Source organism: Mauremys reevesii, linkage group 8 (assembly GCF_016161935.1).
Source record: "Mauremys reevesii isolate NIE-2019 linkage group 8, ASM1616193v1, whole genome shotgun sequence".
Lineage (NCBI taxonomy): Eukaryota > Metazoa > Chordata > Testudines > Geoemydidae > Mauremys > Mauremys reevesii.
Genome location: NC_052630.1, coordinates 71,437,392 through 71,458,475, shown reverse-complemented (window position 1 = coordinate 71,458,475; position 21,084 = coordinate 71,437,392). Strand labels below are relative to the sequence as shown.

The 21,084-nt window shown below is 39.3% G+C and overlaps 1 protein-coding gene across 4 annotated transcripts in view; it reads right to left on the bottom strand.

The window, feature by feature from the left end:
• Positions 1–21,084, bottom strand: part of CDC14A (cell division cycle 14A) — a 129,490-nt gene that overhangs the window by 51,978 nt on the left and 56,428 nt on the right. For 3 of the 4 annotated variants that reach the window (XM_039483548.1, XM_039483546.1, XM_039483547.1), the window contains exons 6-8: positions 12,062–12,128; positions 8,379–8,441; positions 3,611–3,698 (exon numbers count right to left, since the gene is read on the bottom strand). In XM_039483548.1, coding sequence (XP_039339482.1) covers positions 3,611–3,698; positions 8,379–8,441; positions 12,062–12,128 — 218 coding nt within the window. Of the gene's footprint in view, positions 1–3,610; positions 3,699–4,893; positions 4,914–8,378; positions 8,442–12,061; positions 12,129–21,084 lie in introns of those variants that run through there. The other variant, XM_039483549.1, reaches the window with a different exon arrangement.

The window sequence follows — 21,084 nt, the reverse complement described above, 5'->3', positions numbered from 1 at the left end:
CAGGAAGCTTTTTCTTTAAACCCAAGACCTAGAGTCTCCATTCTGAAGTGAGTTTTGCACAGAGAAGTTGAAGATGACCTCCAGACCTCTTTAACCTCAAGGGGAAAAAAATGGATCAGAAGCCAGGATTAGATGGGGCCATGATTATTGCTCCAAGAGAAAGGTGATCCCCTACACAAACTAGAAGCTTGTCTTTTCATGTTGTCTTCAGAGAGGCTCTTGCAAGCCTGGGAAGGCCCTGTCTGAGAATCTTTTGAGTCCGTAAGTCAGAAGTAGTATTGGCTCAGCTTGAGAAGAAATTTTTCAGCTTTCCTGCAGAGGAAGGTGGGCCTGGGCAAGCAAAGTTTCATTGTCTTGAGAAGACTACACCTCTGGGGCAAACCCTCTGGCGCTGGAAAATAAAAGTTCACCAGGCCAGGAAATTCAATTGACAAAAAGATTGCTGGTTTTGAGAGGGATGGAAGTCATGGTTTCAGGAAAGTGTCCTGATGTTCCCTCAAGGGGTTTACAGGGATTGATAGAGGGACGTTTTATTGAGGTCAGAGGATTCCTTAAGGGCTTTTTCTAGGAACTAAAGAGTTTTGCCATATCAAAGAGTGACTGAACCAGGATGCCTCTATCTAGTGGCTCAGGGGTGCCTGTATCTAGTATCCCAGGCATATACTTCTTTTACCTATTGTGTTGCAGAGAAGAGATCCAACAAGAAACTGGCAATGTCACAAAGCTCTGCTGGAGCGCATGCATTCTGTCTTGCATGGGACACAAAAAGATCCCACTTCTGAGTCTGAAGAAAATGACTCCAAGTCCTATGATAACAGTGGAGCACAACCCATGTGGATAGGAGATAAAATAAGCTGAGCCAGAGAATGACAGTACTGGGGATATTAATGGTGGTTTGCCCATGGATTGTACTGCCTCTTAGGTACCAGAACATAGAAAGCATCAATACCACATGCTCTTGCAGAGCTGGTGTAGGAATCATAGTCACTGTTACCAGCTGAAACCATTCCTGGACTACCAGGGATACCTGTTCCGAGAAGTTGAGCAATTCTCTAGTGGCTGCATATGCTTCTGGCGACACTGGTATCAGAACTAGGTCTTGAATATGAACTTTTTGCATAGGAACATCAGGCGTCAGCCTCAATGGACCCGGAACAGGTTCCAGAGTTGACAATCCCCCCCTTTCTAGATGAGGAATGCTCTGGAGAATGTTTCCCCTCAGTCTCTCTCCCAGAGCCTTAGCCTCTAGATGGTCTTGGTACCAATGCTCTTTCTGAACAGAGTACCAAGTCCTTGGAAGATCTGGTTCTCTTCTTTGGTACCAGAGATACGGATCGAGCTGCCAAAGACATCTCAGTAGTGTGCTCCAGACTGAAGGTGCAGCACTTGGAATATGCTCTGAATTCGAGGGCTCTGATGGAGGGCAGGGTGCCATCTCCATAAGGAGACACTTACATCTGGCTGCTATATCTTTTTTAGAGTGAGGCTTAAATCCTTTACTTATCCTTGATGTGGGATTCCCCCAAACATTTTAGGCAGCTGGGGTGCATCAGCCTGGCACGCAACTTGCAGGATTGAAACTACAGAGTGCAAGTCATGGCTCTGGTACCAGTACTGAGATTCAAATCTGGCCCAAAAAGGACCTAAAACTGAAGCCTATCACTAGCACTAACTATACTCTATACCTAACTGACTGCTAAGAGAACAAGGAAATTATATACAAAAAGTGAGGGAAAAGCTTGCGACAGCAAGACTGGAAGTGCTCCACCAACCATCACTGTGGTGAGAAGGAACTGAAGGGTGGTTGGCTGCAACTTCATATTCTTATACCTGCATGCAGTGGTGTGCAATGGTGGAGAGCACTTGTGCCACTCCAGTGGATATTGCTGAGGGATAAAGTTCCCCGACAACTGCGCATGAGGTGCATACATACCTACAGTAGAATAGATATGAGCAATCACTCAAAGAGCTCACCGACTGAGCAATGAGAATACAGGTTAAATCACTCAAGCAATTACAGTCATTCATTGCCTTGCCACAATGCCTCTGTATGCCCAGAAGACAGACAAGTTCTCCTATAATTCACTGGGAAAGAGAGTTAAAGAACGGCTCAGCTTACTCCAAGAATCATGAGATATGCTCCCATAAGTCCTGGTGACACACAGGTGGCTGCAGCACCAGCAAGGACACAGTAACTTCGGGATGGCTTTGCAGTGTGGCTGCTCACTCTAAAGTATTCAGACTTTATACGATGGTCCAACCTTTTCAGTACTGTGGGCTGCATTTGTAGCTGTGTAGCACCTCCGCAGGGAACGTACATAAACAAACTAGTGTCTTCCATGAGGCGTGACCTTGCATGTACAGTACATGGACGGTCATGTTGTGCAGAGGATGTCATTTTGCACTACAAAATGGTGTCCATGCAGTGTGACCTTGCCTGGACCATATATGTGAGGTCATGCTGTGCCGAGGATGCCAATTTTGTACAGAAAAATGGTGCAGGGCTGGACGCTTTTGGGGGCCAGGCACAATCATCCTGAGGGATGAATCCTTTCCACTGGCTGCCAGTTGGACCACCCCTCATCCTTACACTCCAGTATTTTAGTTAAATATGTGCTTTAAAGGAGTAACTTATAAATTACATCTGTGAATGTGTTTTGCCCACTGCAGGTAATGATTGTAACTGAAACGTTAAAAAAAATTTCTCAGTTCATGTACTCAATACATTTGGCAGTACTTTGCGGTTTCCGTTTCCCTGTAGTCAGTTTCCATTTTAATTTGTATGCGTGTTTATATTAAACACAGCAGCTGGAAAGAGACCATTAAAATTAGAAAGTGTAACTTTAAAAACCACAAATATTGGCAGGGAAACTGAGGGGTAGGTGTAGCACAAAAAAGCCCAACCCACCTACCTGTAACCAATTTTTTAAAAAACTAACTAACTAGATTTCTAGTTGACTCTTCCCCTTTAAGTAGTATGAATAAAAATCCCTTCCCCTCTCAATCAGGTTTCACATCCTTGCTCTCTCTAATGTTATAAAACCTACTAGTTTCTTTATCATCTACACAATCTTCAATAGGCAACACCTGAATTTCTAATGTAAAAACAAGCATTTTTAAAAACTCTTCAGGGCTTTTTTATACAATATAAAGAATCTGGTCTTGCACCCTTTTTTCTTCATTTCCCCCTTTGTAGTTCACCTTTAATTCTGAATAGAAGTGAGATCAGTTGTCAGTTTCAGGAAGAAAAGTAGGGGGTCACCTCAAATTTCTGAGTCACTTACTGAGTGAATTCCACAGATCTCGTCTAATTGTCACTGAATGAAATTAAGTCCTATAATGTGAAAACTCTATACAAAATTCTATCCAAATTGACAAACACAAACAAGCCCCCCTACCAAAACAAAACATCAACTTATCAATCCACCTACTAGAATCAATGTAACTTTAAAAAACAAACAAACAAACAAAAAAAACCCATACTCTAACCCTTAACTACTCTCTTCACAAATACGTCAGAGATTGGAAATAAAGACTAATCATATTAAGGAACAGAGGGTTTATAAAAAAATACAATGTTTTTGACATATGATTGACAAGAAAAACATACCATTTTCAATTTTGGTTTTTGGATGAGGTCCACTAAATGCTAAAAATTTTCCTGGAACAATCCAGTTGAAGTCACCATTTTCTACCCGCTATTGAGCATTTTAGGAGAGAAGAAAGGAAAAACATTTTAAAATTCACACACAACTATTTAAAATCTATTCCTGAATAATACTTTAAAAAAAACAAACAAACAACTATCCTCTCTATAGAAATCATAAGAGCAAAGCATTTCAGTTGTAACTATTTGGCTCAGAAAATGGAAGAAACCAGCCATATATGAAGCTATTTGCCAGAAATTTACATGATAGTAAAGGTAATCTTAGAAAAGCCTGAAGATCTCTCCAAAGCATATAGGCAAACCTTTCTACACCTGACCTAAGACATTTCTGCATTATCAAAGGCTATGGAAATCTGCCACATCATTAACAATGGCAAAAAAGGAATTAATAGTAAACAAATTAAGACAAATTAAGCTCTCAAAATAATAATTTCCTTTTTCCTTGTGAAAGTTGTAATCCATGTACTGGCATGTCTCTGATGGTTCAGTAAACAAACCCAACTATAAATCCATTAAGAGGATATTAAATGTTGGAAGAGGGTTTTCTTTAAAAGAAACAAGATTGCATGTTCCTCTAACACGAGAATCAGAAGTGTTCTGTTTATTTTTGAACTCAGGCTTCACAACTTATCTGTTGACCTGGAATTCTTCCATTGCTCACTCAATGGGCCAAATCTGAAAGCATCTCTGAGATACATAACCCAAGACTTCCCTAATCTCTAAGGCTTCTTAAAAAAATTACAGATGGATTCATTCCCAGTTTGACAATGTAGTTGCTTTACACATGACATTTTTTGCAATGGCACTCTGTTTACATGTTATATAAGATTTTTATATAATTTATGAGTAAATGATATATTCAGTAGACCAGCTCACCCCCCCACATAAAATCTCGCCAAGTAAAAAGTTCTGATTATGTCCATCACTGTAGGTAATTTGTAAACTATTTGCCTGGCTACCCCATTACAATTGACTCCATGGTCCTCCCACAAGTAAAACTTATGCTGAAGTAAATAGGAGCATAAGGACTGGTGGCCTGACTTCTTACCTGGCAAAAAGCAGAAACAAACAAATTTATACCAATGTCTGTAACCTCAGTAGATTGAGCAGAATTTTATATAAGAATGTTTTTCACTTGATAATTCAGTGTTGTCACCTGTATTCATGAATACTGAATTCTTTGTACTTAAAAAGGGACATCATCCATACCTCAATTTTTAACCTACCTGAACAAATATACAGCTGACAGGTAACTGGAGATAGCTGATAAGAACCTAAAATACCATTATGATAAATTCAGTATTTTCTGTCTAGTTCAGTGAAAAGGGAACAATCTATAAGCCTGGACCTGTGTAGGACAATGAAGGAGAATTGGTTTCTACATCCATTATTCTTGCATATCTGTCCGTTTAAAATTACTCTTAAAACAACTCCCACGTCTACACTACAAGTCATCACATTTGTGACCATGCCAAAAAATAATACATAAGTGTTTACATTTTTAGCTTCACATACTGGAAGTATGTGGACTGAATAAATACACACAGTAGGTTAGTTTGTGTGCATGCTCAGAGTTTAAACTGGAGAAGTGCAAGTATAAAGGTAAGTGGCATTTGGTTATGAGAGAGTTGGGGAGAACTGGAGAAAGGAGAACACAGATACTTTTTAAATGGGCAAACCTGAAACAATGCAAGAAGAGGAAATTGAAGAGGCTCCCAGATTCTCATTTCTTTAAGTAGGTCAAAATTAATCCAAGGCAGCAGTGTTCCTTTAAATAACATTCCACATTCTCATTCTTCAAAAGTGAATAATCTCAAATGTAAACATTAACAAATAATGGAACACTCTGTACACAGGTTACTAGTTTATACTATTATGTACACACCCTGCTAGAGAAACTTGACTGGGCATGTACATATTCCCAAGAACCTTCTTTTTTCAATCAACCATCTTTTGTTTTTAGAACAAGCATTTTACTATAGTATACAAAGAGTAAACAGAATAATGATTACTTGCTCAACATAAAATATAGTAACTATAACAAAAAATGCTGAGCAATGCAACAAAGGCTGCTGTCGTGGAGAACAAAATTGGTTTATCAGTCTATAGACAACAGCATACCACTGTACTTAGAAAAACCTCTTTCAAAGATTTTTAAAATTCTGGGAACAGCTAGACGGTAGGAGGGATGGGAGAACTCAATCTGGTGAATGTTGAATACTGAGTTCAATGTTTGTCTGTCATTTCACTTCCTGCAAACTAAAAAAACTCAACTAACTTTTCAATGGACATTCTTCTTGCCCATTTCCTACTGTCTCTTGTACTTCAGAGGGATCGTAACTCTCATCACAGAATCATAGGACTGGAAGGGACTTCAAAAGATCATCTAGTCCAGTCCACTGCTCTCATGGCAGGACTAAGTATTATCTAGACCATCCCTGACAGGTGTTTGTCTAACCTGCTCTTAAAAATCTTCAAGGATGGAAATTCCACAATCTCTTTAGGCAATTTATTCCAGTGCTTAACCACCTTGACAGTTAAGAAGCTTTTCCTAATGTCCAACCTAAACCTCCCTTACTGCAATTTAAGCCCATTGTGTCTTGACCTATCCTCAGAGATTAAGGCAAACAATTTTCCTCCCTCCTCCTTGTAACAACCTTTTATGTACATGAAAACTCTTATGTCCCCTCTCAGTATTCTCTTTTCCAGAATAAGCAAAGCCATTTTTTTCCAATCTTCCCTCATAGGTCATCTTTTTAGACCTTTAATCATTTTTGTTACTCTTCTCTGGTCTTTCCCCAATTTGTCCACATCTTTCCTGAAATGTAGTGCCCAGAACTGGACACAATACTCAAGCTGAAGCCTAATCAGCGCAGAGTAGAGTGGAAGAATTACTTTTTTGTCTTGTTTACAACACTCCTAATACAGTTGACTCTTGTCGTCCACTATGGCCCCCAGATCACTTTCTCTTGTACTCCTTCCTACACAGTCATTTCCCATTTTGTATGTGTGAAACTGATTGTTCCTTCCCAAATGGAGTACTTGGCATTTGTCCTTATTGAATTTCATCCTGTTTACTTCAGATCATTTCTCCAGTTTGTCGAGAACATTTTGAATTATAATCTTATCCTCCAAAGCATTTGCAACCCCTCCCAGCTTGTTATTGTCCATAAACTTTAAAAGTGTACTATCTATGCCATTATCTAAATAATTGATGAAGATATTGAACAGAACTGGTCCCAGAACTGATCCCTGCGGGACCCCTCTCATTATGCCCTTCTAGCATGACTGTGAACCACCGATAACTACTCTCTGGGAATGGTTTTCCAACCAGTTATGCACCCACCTTATAGTAGTTCCATCTAGGTTGCATTTCCCTAGTTTATGAGAACGTGATGCAAGACAGTATCCAAAGGTTTACTTAAGTCAAGATATACCACGTATACCACTTACCCCCATCCACAAGGCTTGTTACCCTGTCAAAGAAAGCTATCAGGTTGGTTTGACGTGATTTGTTCTTGACAAATCCATGCTGATTGTTACTTATCACCTCATTATCTTCTAGATATTTTCAAACTGATTGCTTCATTATTTGTTGCATTATCTTTCCGGGTACAGAAGTTAAGCTGACTGGTCTGTAATTCCCTGGGTTGTCCTTATTTCACTTTTTATAGATGAAGACATCTAAAGTTATCTAAGTAATTTTTAGCATGTTCTTTCTCTATTTTAGCCTCTGATCCTACCTCATTTTCACTGGCATTCACTACTTTAGATGTCCAATCATCACCAACCTTCTTGGTGAAAACCGAAACAAAGAAGTCATTAAGCACCTCTACCATTTCCACATTTTCTGTTATTGTTCTTCCCCCACTCATTGAGTAATAGGCCTACCTTGTCCTTGGTCTTCCTCTTGCTTCTAATGTAGTTGTAGATTATGCCCCTAGCTAGTTTGATCTCATTTTGTGTCATGGCCTTTCTAATTTTCTCCTTACATACTTGTGTTATTTGTTTATATTCATCCTTTGTAATTTGACCGAATTTCCACTTTTTGTAAGACTCTTTTGAGTTTCAGATCATTGAAGATCTCCTGGTTAAGCCACGGTGGTCTCTTGCCATACTTCCTATCTTTTCTACGCAGTGGGATAGTTTGCTCTTGCACCCTTAATAATATCTCTTTGAAAAACTGCCAACTGTCATCTTATCCAAATAAATTAAACAGCTTTTTAATGGAGTCACAGAGACCTGTTTAAGTTAAGCACTTCTACAAATCTTTAGACTTATTTTATTTAAGCATGCTCAACTGCAGCACTACACTTTTTAGGGACACCAATGCCTCTGTGCTAGCTACATGAATGATTTTTGAATATACAGAGAGTTTTCTAGAAATACATACAGTAGTACATCAAAGCACTAGAAAAATTTAAGTAAGGTGGCCTTTTTAATAAGCAATCTCCAGAAGAGATTTTGGTATGTATTCAATTTAATATTGAATACACCACTGGTACCTACACCACAGTTTTAACTTATACTACTCATTTACATTGGTCAGAATATCATGATAGACATACAGAAATAAAATCCCAAGTCCAACACTACAACTGATTTCTATTTATGCATGCATTCTAATTCATAGCATATGCCACTGCACATGCAAGTCTAACATACTTTGAGCAAAGCTAGAATTAAGAATTAAATATTGAGATATACAAACCTCATAGTGTTCATACTCATCCACATCAAATGTCTTAAAATCAAAAAATCCATGCTGAAAGGCCTAAAAAAAAAAATTTTTTTTTAAATAGTTTCTTACATAGGAGATTGATCATAATAGTCTATTGTCAGGTCTTTGTATTTTGTAGCATATTTGAGAATCAACAAAATAAAACTGCCCGAGTTTAAAATGTTTAAAAATCCAAAAAAGTTTATACTAGGAACATTGAAGCTTGCACATTTGAGCAAATCAGAAAACTCAGGACTTTAAGTAACATTAAGGTACCACCTGCCACCTTAATTCTACCCCTTATATATATAAGTCTGGTACAGTTTGTTTGTTTTTTTAAAACTGTTTACTAAGCAAAGTTATAATAAAATATGAACATACTACATCGTACATTACTTATTCAGGATCAGGTTAATATTCAAAGAAGCTGACTATATATTCTGGTTTGCTGGCTGGGGAGTCCTCCTCCCTTGAGGGAGCCTTTCATTACAGTAACAGACACTACTTCTCAAATCATAAACTTGACTATTTTTAACTAGTTACTTATTACTTTATATAGTTGTCATAAACAGATAGTTAAGGGTTAAAGTCTCTTTTACCTGTAAAGGATTAACAAGCTCAGTAACCTGATGAACACCTGACCAGAGGACCAATCAAGGGACAGGATAATTTCAAATCCCTGTGGAGGGAAGGCTTTGTCTGTGTTCCTTGTTTGCTCTGTGTGCTCTTTTTGGATCTAAGAGAGGCCAGACGTCTCCAAGTTCTCCTGGAGTATTTCCTACTATCCAGTATAGTGAGTATTAGTTAAAAAGGCGGATTAGTCTTTTGAGTTGCTTTCTATATTTGCAATTGTGTGTTTTGCTGAAGGAATCTCTTTATTTCTATTGCTGTTACTTTGCTTTTACTGAGAAAGAAAGGGGGAGGGGGAATTCTCTCCAGGTTTATAGGTTAGACTCTGTGTATTGTTCCATCCTGGTATTACAGAGATAGTGTACTTTCTTTTGTTCCTTTAATAAACTCTTTTCTTTTTAGGACTTGATTGATTCTTCTCTTGTTTGCATTTTCAAGGGAAGGGGAGGGGGAGGGGAGTCCCTCTTTGTGTTGAGTCAAGGATTTGACTCGGTGTGTAATCTCTCCGGAGCAGGCTGGAGAGAGGGAAGGTGGGGGAGGGGAACTGGCTGTTTCTCTCTCTCTGGTGAGATTCAAAGGGTTTGAATCTGTGTTCCCCAGGGGAAGTTTTTGGGGGAACAGGCAGTGTGTTACCCACTTTAAACTTAACTGGTGGCAGCGAGAACCAGATCTCAACTAGGATTTTAGTTTAGAGGAGTCCATGCAGGTCCCCATCTTGTGAATGCTAAAGTTCAAAGTGGGGAATAAACCTATGACAATAGTGTATTGTGTAAGCTGCACAATGATTGAGAACAAGATTACCTCACTCAGCACTTTTGGGAATAAATGACTTATGGAGTCTGACATACAAAGAAGAGCATGAAGTACAAGGTTATAGAAAAATGTATATTATATTGGAGAAATAGTATACGAGTACATAATTAAATATTATAATGTTTATGCAAATCGCATACAAAGGGTTATGGTAGTGTATTCAACCTGTATTTTGGTATTCCCTAACTTAATTATGCAACTATAACATTTTCCAATTTTTTTTTTTTTTTTTTTGGTGGCATATATAGTTCCTGAAGCACTGTGCGATTCTTCCAACTTTGCATTAAGTATTATCAACCAGGAAAAAAAAAACAACACTTAAGTCTATAATGTCTTGTGAATGAAGAAAGACATGGCAGCGATTGTCTGTGGGGAATAAATGGTGTATAGTTCTACAATATGTTAGCAGAAGTATTTATACCAATGAATCAGATATATCCATCATGTTCTGAAAAACGTAGGTTATACAAAGTGTGCTTTGGGATTAAAGAACGTTTAAACTAGTTTCTGTACTAGGTGAAAAATGCATTCTGTAATTCTACTATACAGAGCATAATCTTTTGAAGGCAGAACAAAATAGTTTCTTCCAAATAAATAAAGCAGGCCAATAATTTTGCTTTAGAGTAAAAGAGGAGAATTCAGCTTGAAATATTTTTGGCTTTGCAGGTCAGTGGGTTAGAAATTCAGTGCTGATCCCTATAATGGAACAAAGAAAAAACATGATCTCTATATCCTTGCTGATAAAACACACGTTCATTTCCCATGCACTAGTGTAATTTCCTACAACATCTGGTTTTAGTCATCTCCCAGAGCTCTCAGTGAGATTTCCTACTGTTAGTGCTCTGTTAACTGGCTGGACTTCTCCAACCAATGTGAAGAGTTCAAAAAATATTCAGCTTGCCTTTTGGTTTTATTTTGAAGAAACTAATTTGCTTCAATACCCTTGCAGAACAATTAAGATTGTACATTTCTATTGGTAACCAATACAAAATCTAAGATAAATCCTGCTCTCCTCCCTGAAGAAAGTGATCCCACTGAAGTCAGCAATGAGAGAGAGGAGCAGAACTTGTTCCTATCTTGTGGTATAAGGCGACTAATTAAAGTCTCATAATATCTGGTGTGTGTCTTAAAACCCTACCTACCAGAGTCATGTGAATAGATGAGAACTCTCTACCCTCAGGGTTGTGAAGAAAAGCTTAAAACATGACCCAAGAGTATCCTACCAGTCCAAAAATCAGAAGATAAATAAACCCCCCAAATATATATATTTGTAATAATCTCACTTTTAGGACAATCTCCTGATTTTAGGGGGCCTGACTCGTGTTTTTTTAATTTTTGGTGCTGACAATCCTGTCATGTGTTTTCTAGAAAATACTTATTTCTTCAGTCCCATGCATCATAACTGTACACTGAATCTCTAGTAGAAATATTACAAAGAACACTTACCTATACATTTGTCTTTTTTTTTAAACTAGTTTCCTTGATAAGTTTGACACAAAAATTATAAAGTGAAAGTCCAGTTTGGAAACCATAAATTGAAAATGAAGAAATACTCAAGTCAAATTGTTGCATAATGGTACAACAAAAACTAAGCAAGTTATTAAAATTGCATTACCATTTTCCTTTTTCAACAGTTTTGGAAAGGCTGGGAAACTATATCAAATCATAAAACTCACTTTTCCAAGAATTTTATTTAGTACAGGTCATAAAGATAATACTTGTAATAAAACTGGATTAAGCATTGTTAAATTTTCTCACTATCATTTGAAAATACTGTGTTAAAGATAGTATTTTTGAAATATCAGTTAGATTAAACAATTTTAATTAAATCTTAAGTCTATTTTCTCAATAAGTATTCCTTTGTACCAATTTTTAATTTGAGCCAACAAATTGTTACAGAAACATTTCCACACAGAAGAGGTTTGGTGGACATACAAGTTCCTACACATCAGCTGATCTTCAGAAGTCCGTGAAACTGAGGTGGTAGCCAACTAGTAAATTAGTAGTTTAATACTTTCTCCTACTCTCTGCATTTAAAGGAAGCCCTCAGGCTTTCAAGTTTTGTGGCAGGGTATGACTCTTTCCCAGAAAATTAAAAACAAAAAAACAAAACAAAACAAACCACCAAAAAAACCAACCAAACAAACAAAAAAAAAAAACCATCACCAGATTTCTACGTTGTTTTTTTTTAAAGAATCATCGTATTTTACAGTAAGGAGACGTGATATTACCTTTTTTATTCCCTGCAAGCAATCCAGGATTGTGAGATTGTATGTGCAGTTCCCAAATGAGGCATCCCTAAAAATTTAATACAAATTAACATTAATATGTACCGGACAAAAGTCAGTCAAGAAAAGGCATAATCACAGCAGCATTATTACATCCATTTATTTCATAGTTATTCAGTTCTCATGTGAAAGCTCAATCTAGTTAGCAGAAAACATCACTTACAAATATGAATATGCCAAATATCTTTCCCCACACTGAGTAACTCAATTTCTAGTAACCAATGTTTAAATTATCTTTAAAAAAGTTTAAAAATTCTTTCATCGCAGCAGTAATACATTTTCAGGAAGCACACAGTACTGTTTTGTGATAGATTAATTATCTTCGTTACATATGCAGCAGTGCTTAGCAGCCTCAAAAAAAAAAAAAAGGTTTTACTGCAGCATGTGCAAGAACAGTAGCAGTCTTGACAATAAACAAATGCATAACAGAAATTAGAAACAAGTCCTAATTTCTGTTTTTAAGCAACCCAGATACCCTACGGAAGAGGGGTGAAGATGATCAATTGGCATTTATTCTGAAATCTATTTCACTTAAATATGTCACTGCAGATATGGTTAACAATTATCTTGATACACAACGTAACTTTACCAATATGGCAAAAATGTAGTTTCTCTTAGTGACATGACATTATATTCAATACCAAGCCAGATATTTTAAAAAAACCAAACCCCCAAAAACACAAACACACAAAGAGTATTATTCAAAAGTTACACTGAACACACTCGTAAAAATTGCTAAGCAGAAGTGAAAATATTTTTTTAAACTGTTCAACAGTTTCATGGAACATGTACTTCATAAATGGTTTCCCATCTTAATACTTTGAGACAACTTACTTTTCCATAATGAACACAAACAGGAAGAAATAAAAGGCTTTTCAAAATGCAGCCATAGTTTAACAAACATTTTTCCACAGACATACTGTCAAAACATTAATACAACATGCTCTAACTTGGAAATTTTCACACTATTCACCCTGTAGAACCAAGAGACCATTATAGAAATGTAGATGTGTAGTACATGATTTTTGCATTGTGACAACATATATGCATCCCTAATTTGCATATGCAATGCTCAATTTGATGTACAGTTGAACCCGGTTATGTTGCCGGCCTAGGGGTTTGCCAAAAGCGTCGAGATAACCGATGATCGAGATAAACGAAAACCAATATGGCGGCAATATATTAACATGTGCTTGAAATTTCTTTATGTACATGATGTGCGTTAAAAATGAGAATGTACATGCACGTGTTTTTGGAGGTTTTTTTTACACAACAGCGTTGCCGCGATTTGTTTGATGAAGCGATCGGCATGCTATAAAAATGTACATACATGTTTGCTAACAACAAAAGGCATATGTGCACCAACAGCAGAGATTTACCAGTATACAATACAAACCACCGTCGATTCTCGATACAAACCTTTATTATATTCTCCAACATTGCAAACACAAAGATCGCTCACAAAATCACAAAAACGCGTGGGTGTAGTTCGTTTTTACAAAAAGCTAACCAGTGTCAAAATTAAATTCGCGAGTCATTTCACTCTGACACAGCTCTGAAAAGTATCGTACACGCGGTTACTATGGTTTCTTTACAAAGTCTAAAATCCTTTGTTGCTTTTTGCCTTTAACAGTCTGCTTGAAAACAAATGCTTCAATATTATTTATGCTGTCTAAAACAGTTTCATCTCCTACAAAAGAACCATACCGTCGAATTTTCTGTAGCATTTCTACCACCTCACCAGCTGAGGGAATTGGTTCCAAATCTTCGTCCGCATCTTCTTCATCTTCTTTGTCATTGCCGCATGCAGATGTGCTTGCCTGTGCTGACTGCACACTTGATACAATGTCTTCATCGGTGATCACGCCATCAGTAACGACATCTTTGTCGATTTCTATGTAATCTCGGAATTCCTGGACAGTGATGACTAACTCCTGTGCCTCCTCTTCCAAGATAGCATCTGTAAGGCTTGATTTTCCCGCCACTTCCGCGAGTTCTTCTGCGGCTGCATGGCACTGTGCCTGAAACTCATCATTGGAAATATCCTGAATGACGCAGTGCATCCAGCAGTTTGAGATTGTTTCCTTCTTCACGTCATTCCAGGCTGATCTCAGGAAGTTCATTGCATCTAGAAGGGAAGGGGTGTACTGTGCCTTCTTTTCATCATGGAGCAGGTATTGGCGCATCAACATTTTCCTGTAGTACACCTTAAGCACTTGGATTATCCCCTGGTCCATTGGTTGGAGCTTACTCGTTGTGTTAGGTGGGAGGTAAAAGATCTTAATGGCCTTGAGACCAGGAACATCCGGATGAGCTCTACAGTTGTCCACCATCAGTGCCACCTTCCTTTTCTCTGCTTGGAACTTTCTGTCCCACTTTTTCACCCATGCACTGAATAGATCTCCTGTGATCCAGGCGCTTGGCTGGCCATCGTAATCACATTGGAGAACTTTGGTCTGCTTAAAGCATCTGGGATTCTTGGACTTTCCTATAACGTAGAGCGGGAGTTTTTGGCTTCCATCCATGTTAGCAGCAACTAGCACTGTAAGTCGGTCCTTCGACTTTTTTCCACCGTGACAAGCCTCCCCACGAAACGCCATAGTCTTGTCTGGAAGGCATTTCCAAAACACCCCAGTTTCATCAGCATTAAAAATGTTCCGAGTCTCATAGGTATCCAAAATTGTGCGCATTTGAGTCTTCAGCCATGAATCCACTTGTTCCTGTTGAACCGCAGCGCTCTCTCCACAAATTGCTTTGAAGACAATGTTGTGCCTCTTTGAAACGATCCAGCCACCCCTGACTTGCTTTAAAGTCAGGGTGTCCTAGCTTTGCAGCAAGGATGTCCGCCTTCTCCATCAGCAAGGGACCATTGACGGGAAGGTTTGTTGCTCGCGTATTTGTGAACCATTGAAACAGTGCATCGTCGACATCTTTGTGCTCAGCCACTCTAAGTTTTTTTGGATCAAAAGAGAGACTTCTCGTACATTTGCTTTATCACGTCGGCCTTCTTTTTCCATCCTGAAATGGTGTTTGCTGGAATGCCATGCTGACGACTAAGATTTGCCGGTTTTGTTCCTTTTTCTAGCTGCAGTATGATTTCATACTTTTTCTCTATTGACTGATTGTCCAGTTTTCTCTTAACACCTCCAGACATTTTTAGAAGGGAAAAAATAAACAGAATAGCTACAGCATGTTATCCTTCAGACAAGATCAACAAGAGTGAGTGAACTGGCATGGGAGTGAACGACCATACGGACTGTGATCACGTGCTACGTGAACTCAGCACATGCGCAGTGAACCAAGTACGATCATTTTTATTTATATACTAATATATAAGACGCACCCTGGGTGAGGGGTACGTAAAACTTTGTATAAGACGCGTCTTATATACGCGAAAATACGGTAGTGAGATGGTGAAGTGGCATCGATAACTAACATTTTCAAAAGCCGGCGATTGGTCATGGGGATCGAGATAACGGACGTTAAGTGGCAAATTTGGCCCTCTTTTGTGCTCGAGATATTAGGGTACGGCGACATAAAAGAACCGACATAACCGATGAGAAAATGCTAAGACAAAGAGAGAATTTGGCGGTTCCACTTCTAAAACGTCGACTTAATACGATTGGCAAGTTAACCGAGGTCGAGATAAATGGGTTCGACTGTACTGATTTTTATCTTAATTGACAGTAATACATGAAGGCGGGGTAAGGAGGGAATTTGGTCCACTGCTTATTTTACTAAATTAATGTTTCTATCTGTTAATTATCTGCAATTTTGTAATGCTGCATGACTTAGAGCACTCAGGGAAACCAACTGTGAGAAAAAAAAATAGGAACTACAAATAACCTTGCCACATTCAGAGCTAAACCCATCTCTTTCCCACAGTAGTATCCTCATTGTCCAGCCACACTGAAGACAGACAGGAGGCACTGGATGTGGTTTAACTGGGTGGCAACTTTATTCACTTAAAATATCTAATGTACAGTGCAGGTCATCATTGCTTCCTTAATCATTTCCACATAACCCTCAACCAAGTCCAGCTACTGCATTGCTGGGACCCTCGTAAGAGAGTTAAGAGGGCTACAAAAAGAGGGGGGGCTGACTCCCCCTTGTAGCAGACTTAAGATCCCCAAAATTACACTTCCTCATCTCCCTTAGGGATGTTTTCCTTTAAATCATTTTCCAATCTATTTTATCCAATTACCAAGTCCCTTCCATAATGACACTACACTCTAAACCCCTTTCCCCCACCCCAAACCCACGGTAGGAAAAGTGAAAAACTCACCCCTTCCTTGGCCAATCTGCAGTGGGGGACATTTTTTTTCCCTCCAGTCTCTGAGGAAAAAGGGACAACTAGTATCACGCCCACTGTGGGTCATGAAGGAACCCAGGATTTTTTTTTCAGATTTTATGGGTCAGTGCTGTGGGTGCTGCCAGCCTGATCCAGATATAAGAAGGCTTCTCTGGGACTGCTCAGGGTATAAATGCCCCGACTTACAGTCAGCTGGAAGGGACAGTGGACCTTCCCTGCCCCACAATGACCACTTGGGTCAGCCGCTTCCTGCTCCTACCGGGTAAACTTTTCCCCTTTCTCCCCTGCTGGTACCAGTAACAACCCACTGCATATAGCTTTGGTGAGCATATTCTCCTAGGCTCATTCTCATAAGGGATTATAAAGGAAGTAACCATTTGCCTCAGCCATACTTGCACCAGGTCAATATAATTGATCAATATAAATGTCTCAAATCAGAACATCCATAGATAGGCAAGACAAAACATTTAGAAGAGACATTCAGATGCTTCAGGACAGCATTAACTGCCTGACGTTAGATGATCTTCCCTATAGACAGGTTGTTCCCTAACTGTTCACCAAAGAGGACTTTCGCACCCTTTTCTGAATCATAGGGCTGGAAGGGACCTCGAGAGGTCATTTAGTCCAGTCCTCTGCACTCATGGCAGGACTAAGTATTATCTGGACCACCCCTGACAAGTGTTTGTCTAACCTGCTGTTAATCTCCAAGGATAGAGATTCCACAACCTCCCTAGGCAATTTATTCCAGTGCTTAACCACCCTGACAGTTAGGACATTTTTCTACTAATGTCCAACTACCTAAACTGCCTTTGCTGCAATTCAAGCCTATTGCCATTTGTCCTATCCTCAGAGGTTAAGAACAATAATTTTCCTCCCTCCTCTTTGTAACAACCTTTTATGTACTTGAAAAAACTCTTATGTCCCCTCTCAGTCTTCTCTTTTCCAGACTAAACAAACCCAATTTTTTCTATCTTCCCTCATAGGTCATTTTTTCTAGACCTTTAATAATTTTTGTTGCTCTTCTCTGGACTTTCTCCAATTTGTCCACTTCTTTCCTGAAACATGGCACCCCAACTGGACACAGTACTCCAGTTGAGGTATAATTAGCACAGAGTAGAGTGGAAAAATTACTTCTTGTGTCTTGCTTACAACACTCCTGCTAATACATCCCAGAATTATGTTCGCTTTTTTAGCAACAGTGTTACCCTGCTGATTCATATTTAGCTTGTCGTCCACTATGAACTCCTGATCCATTTCCGCAGTACTCCTTCCTAGGCAGTCATTTCCCATTTTGTATGTGTGCAACTGATTGTTCCTTCCGAAGTGGAGTACTTTGTATTTGTCTACCCCATCATCAACCTCAGCCTGGATCGGTCCACACAAGAGATCCACTTCCTGGACACCACAGTGCAAATAAGCGATGGTCACATACACACCACCCTATACTGGAAACCTACTGACCGCTATACTTACCTACATGCCTCCAGCTTCCATCCAGGACACATCACACGATCCACTGTCTACAGCCAAGCCCTAAGAGGCAACAGAATTTGCTCCAATACCTCAGACAGAGACAAACACCTACAAGATCTCTATCAAGCACTCTTAAAACATGTTCCATAGAGTCTCTATGGATAGAAATTTCATGCTCTAGTAAAAATATAACATTAGGGATCTATTATCGACCACCTGACCAGGACAGTAATAGTGATGATGAAATGCTAAGGGAAATTAGAGAGGCTATCAAAATTAAGAACCCGATAATAGTGGGGGATTTCAATTATCCCCATATTGACTGGGAACATTTCACTTCAGGACAAAATGCAGAGATAAAATTTCTCGATACTTTAAATGACTGCTTCATAGAGCAACTGGTACGGGAACCCACAAGGGGAGAGGCAACTCTAGATTTAATCCTGAGTGGAGCGCGAGAGCTGGTCCAAGAGGTAACTATAGCAGGACCGCTTGGAAATAGTGACCATAATACAATAGCATTCAACATCCCTGTGGTGGGAAGAACACCTCAACTGCCCAACACTGTGGCATTTAATTTCAAAAGGGGGAACTATACAAAAATGAGGGGGTTAGTTAGACAAAAGTTAAAAGGTACAGTGACTAAAGTGAAATCCCTGCAAGTTGCATGGGGCCTTTTTAAAGACACCATAATAGAGGCCCAACTTCAATGTATACCCCAAATTAAGAAAAACAGTAAAAGAACTAAAAAAGAGCCACCGTGGCTTAACAACCATGTAAAAGAAGCAGTGAGAGAGAAAAAGACTTCCTTTAAAAAGTGGAAGTCAAATCCTAGTGAGGCAAATAGAAAGGAGCACAAACACAGCCAACTTAAGTGCAAGAGTGTAATAAGAAAAGCCAAAGAGGAGTTTGAAGAATGGCTAGCCAAAAACTCAAAAAACATTTTGTTATTACCTTTGAAGTACATCAGAAGCTGGACGCCTGCTAAACAACCAGTGGGGCCCCTTGATGATCGAAATAGAAAAGGAGTGCTTAAAGACGATAAAGTCATTGCAGAGAAACTAAATGGATTCTTTGCTTCAGTCTTCACGGCTGAGGATGTTAGGGAGATTCCCAAACCTGAGCTGGCTTTTGTAGGTGACAAATCTGAGGAACTGTCACAGATTGAAGTGTCACTAGAGGAGGTTTTGGAATTAATTGATAAACTCAACATTAACAAGTCACCCGGACCAGATGGCATTCACCCATCTGAAAGAACTCAAATGTGAAGTTGCGGAACTACTAACTATGGTTTGTAACCTGTCCTTTAAATCGGCTTCGGTACCCAATGACTGGAAGTTAGCTAATGTAACGCCAATATTTAAAAAGGGCTCTAGGGGTGATCCCGGCAATTACAGACCGGTTAGTCTCACGTCGGTACCGGGCAAATTAGTTGAAACAATAGTAAAGAATAAAATTGTCAGACACATAGAAAAACAAACTCTTGAGCAATAGTCAACATGGTTTCTGTAAAGGGAAATCGTGTCTTACTAATCTATTAGAGTTCTTTGAAGGGGTCAACAAACATGTGGACAAGGGGGATCCGGTGGACATAGTGTACTTAGATTTCCAGAAAGCCTTTGACAAGGTCCCTCACCAAAGGCTCTTACGTAAATTAAGCTGTCATGGGATAAAAGGGAAGGTCCTTTCCTGGATTGAGAACTGGTTAAAAGGACAGGGAACAAAGGGTAGGAATTAATGGTAAATTCTCAGAATGGAGAGGGGTAACTAGTGGTGTTCCCCAAGGGTCAGTCCTCGGACCAATCCTATTCAATTTATTCATAAATGATCTGGAGAAAGGGGTAAACAGTGAAGTGGCAAAATTTGCAGATGACACTAAACTACTCAAGATAGTTAAGACCAAAGCAGACTGTGAAGAACTTCAAAAAGATCTCACAAAACTAAGTGATTGGGCAACAAAATGGCAAATGAAATTTAATGTGGATAAATATAAAGTAATGCACGTTGGAAAAAATAACCCCAACTATACATACAACATGATGGGGGCTAATTTAGCTACAATGAGTCAGGAAAAAGATCTTGGAGTCATCGTGGATAGTTCTCTGAAGATGTCCACGCAGTGTGCAGAGGCGGTCAAAAAAGCAAACAGGATGTTAGGAATCATTAAAAAGGGGATAGAGAATAAGACTGAGAATATCTTATTGCCCTTATATAAATTCATGGTACGCCCACATCTCGAATACTGTGTACAGATATGGTCTCCTCACCTCAAAAAAGATATTCTAGCACTAGAAAAGGTTCAGAAAAGGGCAACTAAAATGATTAGGGGTTTAGAGAGGGTCCCATATGAGGAAAGATTAAAGAGGCTAGGACTCTTCAGTTTGGAAAAGAGAAGACTAAGGGGGGATATGATAGAGGTATATAAAAGCATGAGTGATGTTGAGAAAGTGGATAAGGAAACGTTATTTACTTATTCCCATAATACAAGAACTAGGGGTCACCAAATGAAATTAATAGGCAGCAGGTTTAAAACAAATAAAAGGAAGTTCTTCTTCACGCAGCGCACAGTCAACTTGTGGAACTCCTTACCTGAGGAGGTTGTGAAGGCTAGGATTATAACAATGTTTAAAAGGGGACTGGATAAATTCATGGTGGCTAAGTCCATAAATGGCTATTAGCCAGGATGGGTAAGAATGGTGTCCCTAGCCTCTGTTCGTCAGAGGATGGAGATGGATGGCAGGAGAGAGATCACTTGATCGTTGCCTGTTAGGTTCACTCCCTCTGGGGCACCTGGCATTGGCCACTGTCGGTAGACAGATACTGGGCTAGATGGACCTTTGGTCTGACCCGGTACGGCCTTTCTTATGATCTTATGTAAAACTACAATACCAACCTGGGGAAGTGAGGAAACAGACTGACAGAGTGAGACAGGTACCCAGAAGTCACCTACTACAGGACAGGCCTGTGACGAAGTGGGGGGGTTTCTGTGTTTTCCAGTGGTTTGCATGCACAGGGGGTGGGACTCAGCGTCCCCGGGTGTTACTGATTTAACGAGAGGAGAGGGAGTTTGTTGTTACAGAGGAATGGAGAGGGAACTTGGGACCCCGGCCGATGGCCTGGAGGATGGAGACCCCAGCGACTGGTGACCCGAGATCTGGCTCAGGAGACACAGCCGGTTCTG